General features: G+C 44.1%; 1 protein-coding gene across 1 annotated transcript in view; it reads right to left on the reverse strand.

Annotated features, from left to right (window-relative positions):
• Positions 1-21,900, reverse strand: part of CEP162 (centrosomal protein 162) — a 205,699-nt gene that overhangs the window by 99,548 nt on the left and 84,251 nt on the right. The window contains exon 5 of the mRNA XM_073626889.1: positions 10,767-10,953. Coding sequence (XP_073482990.1) covers positions 10,767-10,953 — 187 coding nt within the window. The remainder of the gene's footprint in view (positions 1-10,766; positions 10,954-21,900) is intronic.

Here is a 21,900-nt window from a genome sequence, read left to right on the forward strand (position 1 = left end):
CGCATCCAGGAAATACATGCTTGTGGGCTTCAAATGCCCACAATGAAGATGGAAACCGCCTTCAGTGAATTTTATAAGTTATTCTTTACAACGAAATCAGACACAGGCGGACATATTACACAGAACATGTGAGTAGATAATCATGAGAAGAAAAGTTTGTGAATGAACTCCAAAAAAAAAAAAAAACGATAGATAGGTGGACCCCCGCTTTAAGGAATCTTTACATTTTTCTTTATTCAGGAACATTATTTATTCACTCTAGTAGTACTCAAGCATTCCAGTAGGCTAGGTTTTCATCAATGTATCAAACTGCTGTTTACCCCACAGCAGAAGCTGATTTTTCTGAGAAAAAATATACAGTTTTACCTTGTATGATAAAAAAAAAAAAAAAAAGCGTGTGAGATTAAAAAAGCAATCCCTAGATTAATGTTCATCAGTATGTCCTGGGTTGAGGCAACATTAAGCTATATCAGTTTCTGTAATAGAAGCCCACAGCAGGGGGTTCCTAGTTCTGACCTTGCATTGTCACTGACAGAGCTGGTCTAACACTAAGGATTAGGGACCACCTAGGAACTAATTGGTTTTCAATTATTTTGTTTACAATACAAACCTTGCTTAGCTGTCAATACGCTTCTCGCAGAGAGGCACAGAGACAGCCTGTAAAAAAAAGACGAACTGAAAACCCGATTAAAAAAAATAAAATAAATAATAATAAAAAAATTAAAACATACATACACACACAATATATATATACATACACACAATATATATATATATATATATATATATATATATATATATATATATATATATATATATATATATATATATATATATATATATATAATCTATCCACAAACACGCACACATATATATACACACACTATAATATATTTTAACCACTTAAGGACCGAGCCTCTTTTTAAGATGTGTTGTTTACAAGTTAAAAACAGTTTATTTTTTTGCTAGAAAATTACTTTGAACCCCCAAACATATACATTTTTTTTTTCTAACACCCTAGAGAAAAAAAATGGCGGTCGTTGCAATACTTTGTCACACCGTATTTGCTCAGGGGTCTTGCAAGCGCACTTTTTTGGAAAAAATACACTTTTTTGAATTAAAACATTAGACAACAGTAAAGTTATCCCAATTTTTTACTATATTGTGAAAGATAATGTTATGCCGGGTAAACTGATACCCAACATGTCACGCTTCAAAATTGCGCCCGCTCGTGGAATGGCGACAAACTTTTACCCTTAAAAATCTCCATAGGCGACGTTTAAAAAAATTCTACAGGTTGCATGTTTTAAGATACAGAGGAGGTCTAGGGCTAGAATTATTGCTCTCGCTCTACCGATCGTGGGGATACCTCACATGTGTGGTTTGAACACCGTTTTCATATGAGGGCGCTACTCACGTAAGCGTTCGCTTCTGCGCGTGAGCTCGGCGAGACGGGGTGCATTTAAAAAAAATTAGTTTTTTTCTCATTTATTTTTACACTGTTTTTAAAAAAAAATAAAAAATTGTGTCACTTTTATGCCTATTACAAGGAATGTAAACATCCCTTGTAATAGAAAAAGAGCAAGACAGGACCTCTAAAGGACCTCAGATCTCATATTTACACTTAAATGCAAAAAAAGAAATAAAAACAAGTTGTCATTTAAAAAAAAATAAAAAAATTTAAAAAAAATGTCCCTTTAAGAGCTATGGGCGGTTTTGATGTCGCTTCCGCCCTGCATTGTTATGGAGACGGATGGGGGCCATCTTCCCCTCACTTGTCTCCATGCCCAGCAAGGGTGAAGATCCAATTACCACCTCCGCCGCTGCCAATGGCTCCGGTAAGCGGCGGAGGGCACTGGAGCGTGGCGGGAGGGGGGGGCCCCTCTGCCGCCGCCGATAAGAGTGATCTTGCGGCGAATCCGCCGCAGAGACCACTGTTATCAGAAACTGGACCGCCGGCTGAAGAAGAGGATACCGAGGTTATGGCAGCTAACTGCTGCCATAACAATGATACCCCCCTACAAATTAAGGACGTACATCATTGTGCGGTGGTCCGGAAGTGGTTTAAAATGATTTGCTTAGTTGACAGCTTATTTATAACTGTAATTACAAAAAAAAAAATTATAAGCAGGGTATATATGAAGAAAATTAAAGTTACGTACCGGTAACGTCTTTTCCTGTAGTCTTTCAGGACAGCCACAATAGAGAGAGATAGTCTCCTCCCCTTCCTCTGGAAACACTGCGCCAGCCCATAAATTCTCTCCTCCCCTGCCAGACCTCAGTTCTTTCAAGAGTACCTCCGGCCAGCTGGGGAGACACAAGAACACATTAATAACATACCAATCAATACCATTATCATATTGCGTTCCGGTCTTAAATAAGACCCCCCCAAGCTTAGGGTGGGTAACTAGGGCTGTCCTGAAAGACTACAGGAAAAGACGTTACCGGTACGTAACTTTAATTTTCCCTTTTCGTCATTTCAGGACAGCCACAATAGAGAGGATAATCGAGCACTTACCAATTAGGGTGGGACTACAGCTTGCAGAACTTTTCGCCCAAAAGACTGCTCACCTGCCGCCACCAGGTCCACTCTGTAATGTCTAACGAAAGTGGAGTAGCTGGACCATGTCGCTGCCTTGCATATTTGCTCTGGCGTTGCTCCAGCCTTCTCTGCCTGGGAAGTTGCCACTGCTCTGGTGGAGTGTGCCTTTATGCCTCTAGGGATCTCCTTCCCTGCTAAAGAATATGCCTGCCCAATAGCTAATCTAAGCCATCTGGCAATCGTGCGTCGGGACGCTCGGAGACCCTTTCTGGCCCCAGAAAACAAAATAAATAGAGAATCAGACTTCCTTATCATTTTAGTCATCTCTAGGTATTGTAGGATACACCTCCTCACATCTAAAAAATGAAATTTTAGTTCCCTTTCACCTAAAGGATTGGGACAAAACGAGGGTAGGACTATTTCCTGGCTTCTGTGAAAGCCTGACGCCACTTTAGGCAAAAAAGCTGGATCAGTCTTCAGGACTATCCTGTCTGGCAAAATAACACAAAAAGGAGGTCTAATTGATAACGCCTCAATTTCGCTGACTCTCCTGGCAGTTGTCACTGCTACTAAAAATACTGTTTTTAGGGTAAGCTCCCTTAACAGGCACTTGTCCAATGGCTCAAAGGGAATACCCGTAAGGCTCTGTAAAACCAGAGATAGATCCCACCCGGGAAAGGGTGGACCTCGGGTAGGTCTCTGTCTTGACAGTGCCCTAAAGAATCTGACCACCCAAGGATTGGTAGCCAGAGACTTCTCCAGATAAACACTGAGTGCTGAAACCTGACTTTTAAGGGTGCCTACGGATAAACCCTTGTCCGCTCCACACTGCAGAAACTCCAACACAGCTACGGGACTCTGCACCGAGAAGGAGTTTTCTATGCACCATTTGTTGAAAAGGAGCCAGACCTTTTTGTAAATCTTACGTGTCTCCTTTTTCCTACTGTTGAGGAGGGTGGAGATTAAGCTCTCTGAAAATCCCTTAGATTTTAAAATACCCTCCTCAGTAGCCAGGCCGCTAATTTCCACTGCTGCACTTGTGGGCAGAGGACTGGACCCTGCGACAGAAGATCCTTTCGAGGTGGAAGGAAAAGGGGCGGCTCCGCTGTTAACTGACTGAGGATTGAAAACCATGCCCTTTTCGGCCAATGTGGAGCTACTAGAATGAGAGAGGTGCTCTCTAGTTGAAACTTCCTCAGAACCGCCGGTAATAGCACCGGAGGAGGGAAGGCGTAGCATGTCCTGAAATGCCAATTCTGAGACAATGCGTCCACCCCCAGTGCTCCTTCCCCTGCATTTAGGGAGAAAAAACAGGGTGTTTTCGCGTTGTCTTTTGAAGCGAAAAGATCCACTTCCGGGGGTCCCCATTTCTCGGATATGAGATTGAAGACCTCCTGGTTGAGGGCCCAATCTCCCTCCTTTATACTCCTCCGGCTGAGGAAATCTGCGATTATATTTCTCTCCCCTCTCAAAAAAACCGCTGAGAGTGAGAGAGTGTTGGACTCGGCCCAGCTTAGAATATCCTTTGCTAGGGCCAACAGACTTCCGCTCCTGGTGCCTCCCTGCTTGTTTATATAGGCCACGGTGGATGAGTTGTCCGACCGTACCTGTATATGGTGGCCCTGGAGTTCCTTTTTGAAAAATCTGAGGGCTAGGCCCACTGCCCTCAGCTCTTTCCAGTTGGAAGATCTTTGCAGTTCGTCGCCCTTCCATGTGCCCTGCGCTAGAAGGGATCCCAAATGTGCCCCCCAGCCTTTGCCACTTGCATCCGTGGTTACGATCTGCGGGACTGGGATAAGCCACAGACGTCCCTGTGACAAATTCACTTCCTTCCTCCACCACCAAAGAGATCTCTTTATTTGATGGGGAACCTGTACTAAGGTGTCTAGATCCCTCTGACTGTGGTCCCATACTCTTAGTACATAAGATTGCAGGGGACGAAAATGTAATCCTGCCCACTGCACTGCTGGAAGAGTAGACGTTAGAAGGCCTAACGTAGACATTATGGACCTTTTTGACACCAGCTGGTTGCACTGGAGGGAGAGAACTGCTCTGTCCAGCTTTAGAATCTTTTCCCTTGGAAGGAAAACCCTCAAAAGCGTAGTGTCCAGCAGGTATCCCAGGTACACAATGCGCTGTGAGGGAATGAGACTGAACTTTTCTAAGTTCAGCAGCCATCCCAACCCTGTTAGTACCCTCTTGGTTAGATCGAGGTCCTTGATCAACTGTTCTGGGGATACTGCAAATAGGAGCAGGTCGTCCAGATAGGCTATGACTGACACCCCCTGGAGTCGCAGGAAGGCCAAGGCCTCTGCCAGTACCTTTGTGAATATGCGGGGCGAGGAGGATAGCCCGAAAGGTAGTGCTTGAAACTGTAGATGCAGTATTGTACCTTTCAGGTCTATTGCTAACCGGAGAAACTTTTGGGAAGTTTCTGCGATAGGGACGTGTAGATACGCGTCCCTGAGGTCCAGAGACACCATGTAGCAGTTGTGTGGCAGCAGGGCCCTGACCGTAAAAATTGATTCCATGCGGAATCTTCTGTAGCAAATTGACCTGTTTAAGGGTTTTAAATTCAGAATCAATCTGAATTTCCCTGAGGGTTTTTTCACCACAAATACGTGGGAATAGAACCCCTCTCCTTCCTGCCCCTTTGGTACTCTGCGAACTACGTTCTGAATCTCCAGTTCTTTCAGGGCGTCGACCAAAGCTTCGGCCCTTGCTGTGCAGGTGGAAAGCTGCGTAACCAGGAACCTCTGCGGGGGGGGCTTTGAGAATTCCAGGTGATACCCCCTTCTTATGATCCCCAGGATAAATCGATTGGGAGAGAGGGTCTCCCACTGTGGAAGAAAGGCCCCCAGTCTTCCTCCCACCGTCCCTAGAGAGTCATTGATCTGTACGGGTTTTCTCAGGAGGGCGAAAAATCGCCCCTCCTCTGCCCTTACCTCTTTGGCCCCAAGTTTTCTTCCCTTGTTTGGGAGATTCCTTGCCTTTTTTCGGACGAAACCCCTTCCTTGTCTGAGCTGGGGCCTTCCGTTTTAGCGGAAAGGACTTCTTTTTGTCCGCTGTACGGTCTAAGACCGTCTCTAACCCAGGGCCAAAGAGTAGATCACCTGTCAGGGGTATCCCACACAATTTGACCTTGGAGGCGGTGTCTCCCGGCCAAGTTTTCAGCCAGAGCGCTCTTCTGGCCGAATTTGCCAGCGCCGCTGATCTGGCCGACATACGAACTGACTCTGCCGAGGCGTCTGCAATATATGCGATTCCTTGCAGAATCGTGGGGAATGAAGCTAGGATAGTTTCCTTGGCTGTGCCAGCTTCAATATGCTCCTGAATCTGGAAAAGCCAATGTTCTAAATTGCGGGCTACCACAGTAACAGCCATTTCTGGCTTTAAATTACCCACAGTTGAGTCCCACGTCTTTTTTAGAAGTGAGTCTATCCTCTTGTCCATGACATCCGACAAGGCCCCCATATCCTCAAATGCCAGGTCTGTGTGTCTAGAGACCTGAGAGAAGGCGGCGTCTAATTTGGGATTTTTATTCCAAATGGACGCTGGATCCTCTGAAAACGGAAACCTTCTTTTAAGGGAGCTAGAAAAAAAGGGTTTCCTCTCAGGATCCTGCCACTCCTTTTTAATTGTTTCCACCAGAACGTCATGTACTGGAAAAACTTTTCTTTTTTGATCTCCCAAGCCCTTATACATAAGGTCATGAAGAGATAGGGGTTTTTTATCCTCGTGTATACCGAGGGTTGTATATATTGCCCCTAAGAGGTCTTCCACCTCATCCAGGGACAATTTATACCTGGAGATTTTCCTGGACTCCCCGTCCTGGTCTTCCCCTTCTGACTCCTCATGGGAGTCAGACGTGCCACTGTCCGGTTGCCTCAGCTCCACCCCGGAAGGGCCTGACATTTCCTCTGCCATAACTAAATTAGTAGATCTGGCAGGTGCAGAGCCCTGAGCATGAGGCGGGGTTGTAACCTGCTGAATGGGTTTAGAGGGAAGCTGAAACGTCTCAAAAAACGTTTTAAAGGATGAAAAGGTGGATGACAGTTCCTTCACAGAAGCTGCCAAACCAGACTGCTGTTCAGATTCCCTTTCCTTAACCAGGGAGTCTATGCATTCCTTACACAAAACTTTCGTCCATGCTTCCCCTAAACTGTCTCTGCAAGAGGCACACTTCCTTTTAGAGACATGCGTGGACTTTGTTTTTTCTGTAGATTTCTGAAATTACATACAAAAACCACATATTACATTCAGCATATTTAAGTGGAAACAACCCTGGGAGTGTACCAGAACCACTTTAAGGGAACTGCGCACACCCCCCCACCCCCTGACCACCCAGGGGGTCTGCCCCCCCTCTAAGTAAGGAACCATTACATGAGGGGGAACAATCCTTAGATAGAGAGGACCCTTCCCCAGGGAACTCTTACCTTTGGAAGGCTGGAGATAGCGTCCGTATGAGTTGCAGCATCTGCCTCAGACATGACTGCAGGTGGTTGCCTGTGTAGAGTCTCACACTGTCTCCACGTGTAGCGACTCACTCCAGCCTGAGCCCGGCCCCCTATCAGCACCGCGACCCGGAACCGGAAGTCGCGGGTCAAAGGGAAAGCGTCCGCCCCCCCGCCGGAAATGACGTCACCCGTCGTCCGGCCCGCTGGTTCCAAATTTTGCGGCCTGTACAAAGTACAGGGAGAGCGGACTGTCTCCCTGCTGCGGCCCTGTGGACGCGATAGGGGTCCCCCACGACCTGATGCCGCGCTCGGCAAGGAAGGGGTGGCTTCAGCTGCGGTATGTACCGCCACTTTTTATCCTGGAAGCCCCTGCTTCCCTATGGATGTTCTCTTTAGAAGGCCACAATCTCCCTGACTGCACCCGGCCTGGTTCCTCTGCACAGTGTCTCCCCACCGGAGGAAACACTAATAACTGAGGTCTGGCAGGGGAGGAGAGAATTTATGGGCTGGCGCAGTGTTTCCAGAGGAAGGGGAGGAGACTATCTCTCTCTATTGTGGCTGTCCTGAAATGACGAAAAGGGAAAAAGCGCACAAAAATGTCAGGTTTCTGTGATGTAAAAAAATGAGACAAAGATAAATCATTTCAGAACTTTTTCCACCTTTAATGTGACCTATAAACTGTACAGCTCAGTTGAACAACAAACTGAAATCTTTTAGTGAAACTAAAAAAATTAAAATAATATGGTTGCATAAGTGTGCACACCCTTAAACTAATACTTTGTTGAAGCACCTTTTGATTTTATTACAGCACATAGTCTTTTTGGGTATGAGTCTATTATTATTTAAGGTACTTATATAGCGGCTTCAATTTACGCAGCGCTTTACATATACATTGTACATTCACATCGGTCCTTACCCTCAAGGAGCTTACAATCTAAGGTCCCTAAACTTACATTCATATACTAGGGCCAATTTAGACAGAAGCCAATTTAACCTACCAGCATGTCTTTGGAGTGTGGGAGGAAACTGAAGTACCCGGAGGAAACCCATGCAGGCACAGGGAGAACATGCAAACTCCAGGCAGATAGTGTTGTGGTGGGGATTGGAACCAGAGACCCTTTTTACTGCTAGGCAAGCGTGTTACCCACTAGACCACTGTGCCACCCTAGTCTATCAGCAAGGCACATCTTGACTTGGCAATATTTGCCCACTCTTTGCAAAAACACTCCAAATCTGTCAGATTGCGAGGGCATCTCCTGTGCACAGCCCTCTTCAGATCACCCCGCAGATTTTCAATCGGATTCAGGTCTGGGCTCTGGCTGGACCATTCCAAAACTTTATTCTTCTTCTGGTGAATCCATTCCTTTGATTTGGATGTATGCTTTGGGTCGTTGTCATGCTGAAAGATGAAGTTCCTCTTCATGTTCAGCTTTCCAGCAGTAGCCTGAAGGTTTTATGCCAATATTGACTGGTATTTGGAACAGTTCATAATTCCCTCTACCTTGACTAAGGCCCCTGTTCCTGCTGAAGAAAAACAGCCTCAAAGCATGATGCTGCCACGGCCATGCTTCACTATGGTTATGGTGTTCTTTTGGTGATGTGCAGTGTTTTTTCCCCAAACATATCTTTTGGAATTATGGCAATAAAGTTGAACCTTGGTTTCATCAGACCATAACACATTTTCCCACATGCTTTTGGGAGATTCAAAATGTGTTTTTGTAAAATTTAGCCGGACTTGGATGTTTTTTTCGTAAGAAAAGGGAGATTGTTGTCACATGTACCACACAGCCAGTACTTGCCAGATATTCCTGCAGCTCTTTTATTGTTGCTTTAGGCCTCTTAGCAGCCTCCCTGACCAGTTTTCTTTTTGTATTTTCATAAATTTTTTGTATTTTCACCAGTGTTGTGCCATATTTTCTCTACTTGAGGATGACTGTCTTCACCGTGTTCCATGGTATATCTAATGCCTTGCAAATTCTTTTGCACCCTTCTCCTGACTGATACCTTTTAACAATGAGATCCCTCTGATGCTTTGGAAGCTCTCTGTAGATCATGATTTTTGCTGTATGATGTGACTAAGAAAATGTCAGGAAAGACCTACTAGAACAGCTGAATTTTATTTGAAGTTAATCAGAGGCACTTTAAAATGATAACAGGTATGTACTGACTCCTATTTAACATGAGTTTGAATGTGATTGCTTAATTCTGAACACAGCTACATCCCTAGTTATAAAAGTGTGCACCCCCCCAAAGGATTTCAGTTTGTTTTCATTTGTGTTTTAAAGTTTTATAGGTCACATTAAACAGTGGAGAAAATTTTGAAATGATGAGGTTTGTCTCATTTTTTACATCACAGAAACCTGACATTTTAACAAGGTTGTGTAGACTTTTTATATCCATAGTATATCAGTCCCTGCTTCCAAGGCACTTACAAATCCATGGATGTACCAGTTGTAAACGACAACCTGAGTATGAAAGGGGTTAAAGTTGTTTAGGACATTCCATACCCAAACACAAAGTCAGCTACCAAACACTTCCATCAGCCGAACCAGGAACCCATGCAAATAATTCTCCCCCAAATACGAGACAAGATGCTCTGTCTTGAGGGTCAAGCAGGAATAATCTCCTTTATTTTCACACATGGACACAACAGATAAAATAACTCAGAGACTCTTTCTCCCCACCCTTGGAAAACCGGGCAGGCCAAACTGTCCAATGACAATGGACACACAGGTCAGGTGTGTCCAACATCTCATCAGCACACAGTCTTATCAGCAAGGAGAGCTGCTGGAGGAATCCCCCCTCCCTCCATAGATATACACATCCTGTGATCCAAGGCAGACAAACACAATAGTGGAATACAGCCCCACCCCAAACTAGCACAGCAAACAGTACACAACAACATTGTGAAGCAGTCACTATTTATAATATGGCACATACGGGGTTCCCAGAGTTTTGTGTTTTTGGGGGGGGCATGGACTTCAATCCAAAGTAACATTAGTTCAGGGTCCCCAGGCATACACCTCACAAAGAGTATTGTTCCCTTAAAATCCAGGGCCCATAGTCGAAAGGCAAGAGGCCTGCATTCAGTCTTCTCCAAAAGCCTCTGTCCCGGATAGGTCTGTCACACCATTTTTACCCCATTTTTTTTGCTTTTTTGTACATGGAAACTATTGCCAGAGAAAGGCAGGTAGCATTTTCAGAAGGAGAGGTTAACAAGGACAGATGTACAATCGCTTCTTCTGGGGTTTTGACAGGCTGCCGGCAACCTGTAAAAATGTAAGACAGGCTGAAATATATGCTGTGGGTGAATGCTGTACCAAGTGGTACTCGCGTATAGGGTCTTATGCATTCAGGAACATATGCACAGAACACAGAATATTTGTATTCTGAGCATATGTCCCTAAATTAGAGTACCGCTCAGTATATACTCCAGCCACAGCATATTTCAGCCGGTCATAGAATTTAAGAGACTGTAGGCAGTGAGCTGGGTGCTGCACCTGTGCCTCCTAGGCCAATATTGTCACATACAAGATGGCTATGCCCAGCAGCAGCCTCAAGTTTGTTCAATACTATAACATATCAATAAATTACAGAGATAAAATGCATGAAACAAGGAAACTTGACATATAATCTAATGGAAAGATTGTTGGGGGATAGTATGGGGTTAGGATATCCAAGTCAAAATGTCACATTAAAAATATTGTAAAATGCTTTATCTTGCGGTTTAGTTTGCAACTTGATAACTTTTGAGCAGGATACATTACCATATTAAAGCTGTAAGCTTTGTTGAATCTGTAGAGTCCAGCTCCTTATTTAATCTGGAATAATCAATAGTAGATGAAGCTCCATTCTCAAGCTTAGCAAAAAATCTCTCCTTTTCTTCTTGTTCTTCTAAAGTGTCCAAGCCAACTCCATGAGTACTTTGATTAGGCCCATAGGCCATAACAGATTCTATAGAATAATACAAATTTTAAGTTATTTTCACCATCATATTTCAGTTTACACTAGATTTGTTGAGTACTTTTATAAAATGATCCTTCTTTTGCCCTGTTAACAATTTCACTGCCCTGTCTACTTTTTCAAATTTTGCTGGTTGCTATGGAAGATTATATATACAGTATCTCACAAAAGTGAGTACACCCCTCACATTTTTGTAAGTATTTTATGATATCTTTTCATGCGACAACACTGAAGAAAAGACACTTTGCTACAATGTAAAGTAGTGAGTGTACAGCTTGTATAACGGGGTAAATTTGCTGTCCCCTCAAAATAACTCAACATACAGCCATTAATGTCTAAATCGCTGGCAACAAAAGTGAGTACACCCCTAAGTGAAAATGTCAAAATTGGGCCCAAAGTATCAATATTTTGTGTGGCCACCATTATTTTTCAGAACTGCCTTATCCCTCTTGGGTATGGAGTTCACCAGAGCTTTACAGGTTTCCACTGGAGTCCTCTTCCACTCCTCCATGACAACATCACAGAGCTGGTGGATGTTAGAGACCTTGCACTCCTCCACCTTCCATTTGAGGATTCCGCACAGATGCTCAATAGGTGGGGATGTCTGATGTCTGGAGACATGCTTGGCAGTCCATCACCTTTACCTCAGCTTCTTTAGCAAGGCAGTGGTCATCTTGGAGGTGTGTTTGGGGTTGTTATGTTGGAATACTGTGGCCCAATCTCTGAAGGGAGGGAATAATGCTCTGCTTCAGTCTGTCATAGTACATGTTGGCATTCATGGTTCTCTCAATGAACTGGAGCTCCCCAGTGCCGGCAGCAGTCATGCAGCCCCAGACCATGACACTCCCTCCACCATGCTTGACTGTAGGCAAGACACACTTGCCTTTGTACTCCTCACCTGGTTGCCGCCACACACGCTTGACACCATCTGAACCAAATACGGTTTATCTTGGTCTCATCAGACCACAGGGAATGGTTCCAGTAATCCATGTCCTTAGTCGGCTTGTCTTCAGCAAACTGTTTGCGGGCTTTCTTGTGCATCATCTTTAGAAGAGGCTTCCTTCTGGGACGACAGCCATTCAGACCAATTTGATGCAGTGTGCGGCCTATGGTCTGAGCACTGACAGGCTCCCCACCCTACCCCTTCAACCTCTAAAGCAATGCTGGCAGCACTCAAACATCTATTTCTCAAAGACAACCTCTGGATATGACGCTGAGCACGTGCACTCAACTTCCATGGCGAGGCCTGTTCTGAGTGGAACCTGTCCTGTTAAACCGCTGTATGGTCTTGGCCACTGTGTTCCAGCTCAGTTTCAGGGTCTTGGCAATCTTCTTATAGCCTAGGCCATCTTTATGTAGAGCAACAATTCTTTTTTTCAGATCCACAGAGAGTTCTTTGCCATGAGGTGCCATGTTGAACATCCAGTGACCAGTAAGAGAGTGAGAACGAGAACACCAAAATTTAACACACCTGCTCCCTATTCACACCTGAGACCTTGTAACAATAACGAGTCACATGACACCGGGGAGGGAAAATGCTAATTGGGCCCAATTTGGACATTTTCAATTAGGGGTGTACTCACTTTTGTTGCCAGCGGTTTAAACATTAATGGCTGTGTGTTGAGTTATTTTAAGGGGACAGCAAATTTACACTGTTATACAAGCTGTACACTCACTACTTTACATTGTAGCAAAAGTGTCAATTCTTCAGTGTTGTCACATGAAAAGATATAATAAAATATTTACAAAAATGTGAGGGGTGTATACAGGAAGTACAGTATACAGGAAGTACCTCAGTTTTATAGCAAAGCAATTAATATCCCAGCAAGAGAGGAGGGGCCTCTGTGTCCCATGATGTACTCCAAGAAAAGGATTTTACAGGTAAGCTGCATTAACCACTTACGGACCGCCTCACGCCGATATACATCCTAACGTTGAAGAAGAATATCGTTATGGCAGCAGCTAGCTGCCACAACCCCGGTATCCTCTTCTTCGGCCGGCGGTCTGCTTTCCAATAAGAGTGTCTCTGCACCAGATTGGCAGCAAGATCACTTTCATCGGCGGTGGAAGAGGGGCACCCCCCTCCCACCATGCTTCGGTGCCCTCAGCCGCTTACTGGCGCCAACGACAGTGGTGGAGGCAATCGAATGTTATCCCTTGCTGGGTATGGAGACGAGTGAGGGGAAGATGGCCCCCATCCGTCTCCATACCATTGCAGGGCGGAAATTACGTCAAAACGTCACTTCCGCCCATAGCGCTTAAAAGGGCCATTTTTTTTTTTTTTTTAAATTGTTATTGCATTTTAGTGTAAATATGAGATCTGAGGTCTTTTTGACCCCAGATCTCATATTTAAGAGGTCCTGTCATGCTTTTTTTCTATTACAAGGGATGTTTACATTCCTTTTATTAGGAATCAAAGTGGCACATTTTTTTTTTTAAAGAACAGTGTAAAAATAAAAAAGGTAAAATAAATAAGAAAAAAAAAAAAAAATGTTAAACGCGCCCCGTCCTGCCGAGCTTGTGTGCAGAAGTGAACGCATAGTAGCGCCCGTATACGAAAACGGTGTTCAAGCCACACATGTGAGGTATCGCCGCGATTGGTAGAGCAAGAGCAATAATTCTAGCCCTAGACCTCCTCTGTAATTCAAAACATGCAACCTGTGGAATTTTTAAAATGTCGCCTATGGAGATTTTTAAGGGTAAAAGTGTGTCGCCATTCCACGAGCGGGCGCAATTTTGAAGCATGACATGTTGGGTATCAATTTACTCGGCGTAATATTATCCTTCAAAATATAAAAAAAATTGGGCTAACTTTACTGTTGTCTTAGTTTTTAATTCAAATAAGTGTATTTTTTCCAAAAAAAGTGAGCTTGTAAGACCGCTGTGCAAATACGGTGGGACAGAAAGTATTGCAACGACCACCATTTTATTCTCTAGGGTGTTAGAAAATAAACGTATAATGTTTGGAGGTTCTAAGTAATTTTCTAGCTAGGTCCTTAAGTGGTTAAAAATCCTAATTTCTTTATCAACCATCACGGGACACAGAGCAGCCATAGTAATTACTATGTGGGATGTCCCAAAGCAATGCCCTGTAGGGGAGAGAGACACATATCAAAGCAGGCCGCCATAAGACGTGAGGACCTATACTGCTGCCTGCATCCTCCTGCTGCCTTACATCCACCTGGTAAAATTTAGTAAATGTACGTACTGACGACCAAGTCATGGCCTTGCAAACCTGAGCCATAGAGGCATACTGCCCATGAAATACTCACTCCCCTGGTAGAGTGCGCTCTAATTTGAATTTAAAGGTGGAATCCTTCTTTTCAATCCATAAGCCTGAATTATAACCCAACAAATCCACTGTGAAATAGCGATTTTGACACTGCCTGCCCTTTTCTGGGCCCCTTTGGCAGCAAAAACAAAGCAGTCTTCCGCATCTGCGCAGTTACCTTCAGATAGATCCTGACAGCTCTCACCACATCGAGAGAATGCAATAATTTTTCTTCCGCAGAATGAGGTTCTTGGAAAAAAAAAAGGCAGGGAGACATCTTGATTCAAGTGAAAACTGGACACTACCTTAGGCGGAAAGGTAGTCTTTATGAATAATTAAGTATGGCTCTTTATAAGAAAAGGCAGCCAATTCTGATACTTTCCTTGCCGAAGTTACTGCCACCAAGAAAACCAACTTCCTTGCCAAAAGATCAAGGGAATATGGCGCAAAGGGTTGCTTTTGCAAGACCGATAAAACTAGATTCAAATCCCACCGGCACAATGGCCGCCTGACTGGCAGAGTTATACGAGTTATCCCTTGTATATAGGCCCGGATCAAAGAATGCGAAGCAAGCAGTCTTTGAAAGAACACTGATAAGGCCAAGATCTGACCCTTGATGGTACTCAAGGCTAGCTTACTATCTACCCCCAATTGTAGGAAGGCAAGAATTCTTCCTATGACATACTTTTGAGGATGACATCTTTTGGCTTCACACCAGGAAACATAGAACCTCCAGATCCTATAATAAATGGCCCTAGAAGCCGCCTTCCTTGCATTAATCAGGGCAGTCAGCACTGAGCCCGAAAGCCCTCGAACCTTCAAAATCTGGGCTTCAATAGCCAAACCATTAAACTTAGCGATTGTAAGGCAGAATGGAACACCGGTCCTTGCGAAAGCAAGTCTGGACTGGATGGAAGAGTCCACGGTTTCCCTACTGCCAACCTTATGATCTCTGCATACCAGGATCTTCTGGGCCATGCCGGGCTTCCCAGTATCGCCAGTTTCCCTTCCTCCTTGATCCTGCATAGAAGCTGCGGTAGCAGCTGAACTGGAGGGGAACGCATAAATCAGTAAAAACTGATCCTACGGGGGTCACTACCGCATCTGTCCCGAATGCGAGTGGATCCCTTGTCCTTGACACAAAGCTGTCCAATTTCTTGTTGAACCTGGACGCCAATAGATCTAGGTCTAGGGTACCCAACTTTTGGCATATGGCTGAAAAAACCTCGGGATGCAGGGACCATTCCCCAGGGGACAATTGTTGGCGGCACAAGAAGTCCGCTTGCCAATTCTCCACTCCCACAGTGTCATTCCAGCCTCCTCCTGGCCCCGGTGGCGCCTATGATGGACGTAGTGGGCAGGACTTTTTGTACGTCACTCGGCCGCGCTGGATAAGCGGGAGATCGTTCCCTATCGCCTGTGGAAAAGGCTCGGGGCTAATAACGAGATTTGGACTATCAAGTCCCAGGGGTTTTTGGGGGCACACTTGGGGCTCCAGCCCCCCCCTTCCGACACCACTGGTCACAGCCCATGCTATCACAAGGGATGTTTGTTCATCCCATGTGATAGCTAAAAAAGTGATTAAAAATAAATATTAAAAAAAAGGTACGGTATAAAAATAAATACAATTTGAGCGGAAGGGCGGCCATGTTGCCATGAGGTCCACAGCTTCATCAAAGCCTCTTGAGACATAACACCAGCCGCCTCTTGAGACATAACACCAGCCCATAGATACTAGTGTATCTAGTATCACAGATCTCTCATAGTAAGTGTGAGTACTTACTATGAGAGATCTGTATGGCCAGACAAGTCATGATTATATATACTGCTTACTTACTGCTTAATCCAGGGGGTCTGTACAACTAAGTCGATACACCTCTAGCAGCGTACTTTAAAGTGTTTGGTCTCCACAATACTTTGAATTTGGCACAAAAATTGCATGGGGCCTGGTGCATTTTAAACAGGTGTATACTTGCAAAACTTCAGAATAACGTGCATTTGGTCTGCAGGTGCTTACTTTTAGGCTGAAGCAGGAAAAGGCTGCATGACATGCATATGTGCTAAAACTAGTGATAACTAGTATGGGGCTGTGACAGACCTAGCCAGGAGAGAGACTTTTGGAGGGGACTGAATGCTAGCCTCTTGCCGATCGATCGTGGGCCCTGGCATTTGGGGGAACGGTGCTCTTAGTGAGCTGTATGCCTGGGGACCCTTGAGGTGGTATTACTGTGGATTCGGGTCCTGGTTCCCCAGGACACACAGACTCTGGGGACCCTGGATTTGCCATATTAGAAATACTGGCTGATTCATAATGCTGAGACAAATACTGTTAGGAGATGCTGATGTCAATTCCAGCCACCTGTCTGTCTGTTGCCTGCTAGAATGTGTATTGTAAATAAGTCTAGTATGGAATCTAAGAGTCATTAGATCCCCATTGTTGTTTGTGCTAATTAACTCTGCTATTCTGTTCATTTGCGATAATGTTGATTGGGTTTTCTGAGCTACAAGACGGCCAGTCTGGCCTAAAAGTCATGTCTGAGTCATCTAGGCTGTCTAAAGGGATTAGTTAATTAGCCCATATTAATTAGGTTTCTGGTCACAGGTGTATGTTCAGAGTAATATGAGCAGGAGGTATACACCTCCTCTTTTACTGTATAAAAGAGCCTGTATTCCTTGCAATAAATGAGATTCCTGTTTGAACTTACATACAGCCTGCCTGGTGTTTGTTCTGAGCTACACAACTGGATTAGAACGGCACAGAGCTGTAGTTCTAGTCCCGGAGCATCGGATGACCGAACCATCAGATGTTGCGATCTGCAATCTGATTCTATAGCTACAGAGGAGTGTCGGGAGAGTGGAGCAGTTGGGCAGGTGTAGCATAGTAGAACTGCAACTAACAATTATTTTCATAATCGATTAGTTGGGCGAAATTTTTTTTTCCGAATTAATCGGAAAAAAATCATAAAGAAAAAAAAAAACGTAATATGCCATTTTTTCATTTAAAATTATAATGAAAAAAAAAATGGAGTGGGGGAACTCTGCAGGTGAATCTACTAGATTCCAAGTTCCACGACAAGTTGGGACAGATTGTGTCCTTGAAGAGGGTCCCACTGGCAATAGGGGTAGATGTACTGGTAACGCCTTAGGGACCAGTTCTCCCTCATTTGATGCATTCCCTCCGTTTCGACTTCTGTCACATCTTTTGCATTAAATCCAGAAGAGGGTAACGCTGATAATAATGTTAGCCGAATTAGCCCAGGAGGGCTTGGTACACCGTCATAGCGAGTCTTGCGGGGGTCGCTCCTGGGACACTTCCAGTCCAGCGGGTCCTAATGGTCTTGAGTCCTTTATCTCAGCACTGTTGAGCCCCTGGAAGCCAGCTTCAGGGAACTTCAATTACAGGACTTGGAAATATTTTTTTCCTGGGGTGAAGCCAGGAAGTAGCACACGCAGAAATATGCAAGTGGGTGATTTTCTTTTTCTTTCTCCAATCAGTACAGGAAAGGAGATTGGCCTCAAGTACCGTTAAGGGTCAGGTTTCTTCACTATACATTTTTTTCCAGAGGCCGTTATTTCTCACGCCTTGATTCATACTTCATACAGAGTGCAACATAGACAGTCCCGCCTGTCAGGCAAATATTGTGTCCTTGGGAACTTGAATTTGATCTTGACTGTCCTTGCAGAGGCCACTTTTTCAACCAATCGGGGCAATCTGTTGGTTCTTTATCTCGGAAAGTGGCTTCTTTGGCTATCACTTCACTAAGTGGAGTGTCAGGGTTTCTGGCTCTTTCATACAAAGGAGCCGTTCTTGGTCTCACATCATAAAGTCATCCATTTTTGCCTAAAATGGTATCTGGTTTTCACTTAAATCAAGATAATGTCTTGCCTTCTTTCTGATCCTCAGTTGGCAGGAATTAGATCACTGCATACTCTGGAGGTAGTTCTGGCGGTCAGGATTACTTGCTTGATTTGTCTGTACAGGTCAGGAATACTGGTTTGTGCTACCAGTAGAGCCCAGGATGGGCAGGAGGCATCCAAGTTAACTATTTTCATTGGATTTGCCAGTTAATTTTTCAAACCTATGGCTTGAAAAGGCAAGGTCCCCCACCCCATTTTTGATAATCGCGCTCGGTACCAGGTGTGTGGGGGCATCTTTGGCCACCCGCCATCAGGTGTCAGTGGCTCAGGATTTAAGGCCATTACATGGTCTTTTTTTCATACATTCACAGAATTTTACCAGATAGATATCAAAGCCACAGAGGATACTGCTTTGGCCACAGTAGGTTTTGGGCAGCAGCAGGAGTCCTTCTCAGGTGGCAGTTTCTGAGATTGTCTCCCTCCCCTCAAGGGCATTGCTTTAGGACATCCCATATAGTCATTATGGTTGCTCTGTGTCCTGTGATGTACGATACAGAAAATAGGATTTTTCCATCATACTTACCTGTAAAATCCTTTTCTTGGAATACATCATGGACACAGAGGTCCCTCCCATCTTTTTTGGGATATTCATTGCTTTGCTATAAAACTGAGGTCCTTCCTGCGTAGGAGGGGTTATATAGGGGAGGACTTCCTGTTTAACTATCTGCCAGTGTCCATCCACCAGTAGGTGGCGTATAACCCATACAGTCATGTTTGCTCTGTGTCCCGTGATGTACTCCAATAAAAGGATTTTACAGGTAAGTATGATGGAAAAATCATATTTTTTCTTTATTTCAGAGCCTATAGGGAGAGTCTGGAGGAGTGTTGGGGATTTGAATATATAGAAGCAGACAGAAAAATGGTCTGGAGAGGAAAGGGTGGGCATAGCTGCATGGAAGAATGATCTACACGGAGGATAAATGTTAATAAAAAAAAAATATAATGCGAAAGCATTTCTAAGCAGTTTGATGGTGTTTTATTACACAAGAAGTGCCTTTTTTCTTTTCTTCTGAATTCACAGAGAGCTTGGGGGAGTGTTGAGAACCCCAAGGAGACAGAAAAAGCATCTGGGTATCAAAGGGTATATTTGCCTTTACTGATAAACTGGAAGGAATTGGGAGAGACTTTCATACACAGGAGCAGGTGGTCTGCATAATACACACTAAAACTGAGTGCATTATGATTATTACACAGGATTTATATAGCGCCAACAGTTTGCGTAGTGCTTTTCATAAACTTTATTTTTTATGGTTCCATGCTTGAATGGTTATTTTATATTTCTGCAACTGAATGACAGCAGCCACTCATATTGAAAATTGACTGCATATATAAGCACAAAAAAAAAAAAGTGGTTACCTTTTAAATCCCAACTTAAAGTCTGGGGCTGTTGTGTCTGAACATATAAGTAAGAATCCACAGAGCTGTATAAAGGAGGCATGATTGCTAAAACTACATGTTTTTGTGGCGATGGAATCAGTGATTACTTTGATCTGAAAATTCTGAATATACAGTGCTGTGTGCAAAAAAAGAAAGTGGGGAAAGTTACAGGTGTTATCACTATTATTTACAAAGATGGTGGTTATATTGAGAGCAGATGAATCAGTGCTGTGGAGGGGTGATCGCCAAAACTACAAATATTCTGTGTATGTGCATATGTCAGAGTAAATTACAAAATGCCAAACATTAAAATGAACACCTGAAATGATTATAGTAAATGCTTTATTAACGTCAACCTTCATATTATTTTCAAGGCCATTTAGAACACTACAGTACTTTCTGGAGATTACCGTATAAGTCGAGTTTTTCAGCACATTTTTTTGTGCTGAAAGTGCCCCCCTCGACTTATACTCGAGTCAAGCACTTTTCTGCAGCAAAAAATTTCATTTTCCGAACCGATTTTGGGGCATCGTATCTCAGGGCCACTTGGTCCTAGGAACCCCAAATATTTTGTGGTACCAGTTCCACTGGGTTTGCACACCAAATTTGGAGTTCCTAGCACCAAGTGGCCCCAAAATCGGTTTGGAAAATATGATTCTCTGCTGCAGAAAAGTGCTTGACATTTTCTGAACCGACTTTGGGGCCCTGTATCTCAGGGCCACTTGGTGCTAGGAACCTCAAATTTAGTGTGCAAACCCAGTGGAACTGGTACCATAAAACATATCCATAGCTGGGGTTCCTAGCACCAAGTGACCCAGAGATACGGGGCCCCAAAGTAGGTTTGGAAAATGTCATTCTCTGCTGCAGAAAAGTGCTTGACATTTTCTGAACCGATTTTTGGGGCCCTGTATCTCGGGGCAGCTTAGTGCTAGGAACCCCAAATGTTGTGTGCAAACCCAGTGGAACTGGTACCATAACATATCCAAAGCTGGGGTTCCTAGCACCAAGTGGCCCCGAGATACGGGGCCCCAAATAGGTTCAGAAACATTTTCTGAACCTATTTTTGCTAGAAACCCCAGCTTTGGAAATTTTATGGTGCTAGTTCCAATGGGTTTGCACACCAAATTTGGGGTTCCTAGCACTAAGCGGCCCTGAGATACGGGGCCCCCAAATTCGGTCAACTGTGTCCATCTGCAGCAATGTCATTTCGGGACCCTTTGGGTTCAGAGACCCCAAATTTTGGCTGCAGCTAGGGGGCATCTAGGAACCCTTAACTACTGAGTTTGAAGTTCAGGGGACCTATGGCTGCAAATGGGCACAGTAAGGCTGCAAATGGGCATTGTTGCCCCTTTTTTCCACTTAGAGTAGCTGTGCATTTCTCACCCTTGTCTTATACTCGGGTCAATACATTTTTCCCAGTAAATTAGGGCCTCGACTTTTACTCGGATCGACTTATACTCGAGTATATACGGTAATTGCAAATGTTGTTGGTATTTTCATTGTGTTAAAGTGGATGTAAAACCTCACATATACCCAGTGAAGTGAACAGCCTCAGATGATGCAGAAATATTAATTAAACAAATCCTCCTACATACAGCCCCTTGAAAAAGTATTCACACCCCTTGAAATTTTCCACATTTTGTTATGTTACAACCAAAAAACGTAAATGTATTTTATTGGAATTTTATTTGATAGACCAAAGTGGCACATAATTGTGAAGTGGAAGGAAAATGATAAATGTTTTTCAACATCTTTTACAAATAAATATGTGAAAAGTGTGGCGTGCATTTGTATTCAGCCCCCCTGAGTTAATACTTTGCAGAACCACTTTTCCCTGCAATTACCGTATTTATCAGCATATAACACGCACAGGCGTATAATATGCACCTTAATTTTAAGAGGGAAGTTTCAGGGAAAAAAAAACTTAAAAGTTTTAAATAAAGAATTTTGAAGCAAAATAAGGGTCAGTGCCCATCAATGCAGCCTTATCAGTGCCCATCTGCAGCCTCGCCATTTCCCATTAATGAAGCCTCACCATTGCCCATTAATGAAGCCTCACCATTGCCCATCTGCAGCCTCAGCACTGCCCAACTACACATCATTGCAGCCTAATCAGTGCCCATCTGCAGCCTTGCCCATCATTGCAGCCTAATCAGTGCCCATTTGCAGCCTTGCCCATCACTGCAGCCTGATTAGTGCCCATCTGCAGCCTCAGCACTGCCCATCATTGCAGCCTGATTAGTGCCCATCTGCAGCCTTGGCCATCATTGCAGCCTAATCAGTGCCCATCTGCAGCCTTGGCCATCATTGCAAACTAATCAGTGCCCATCTGCAGCCTTGCCCATCATTGTAGCCTCACCATTGCCCATCTG

This window comes from Aquarana catesbeiana, linkage group LG04 (genome assembly GCF_042186555.1).
Source record: "Aquarana catesbeiana isolate 2022-GZ linkage group LG04, ASM4218655v1, whole genome shotgun sequence".
Lineage (NCBI taxonomy): Eukaryota > Metazoa > Chordata > Amphibia > Anura > Ranidae > Aquarana > Aquarana catesbeiana.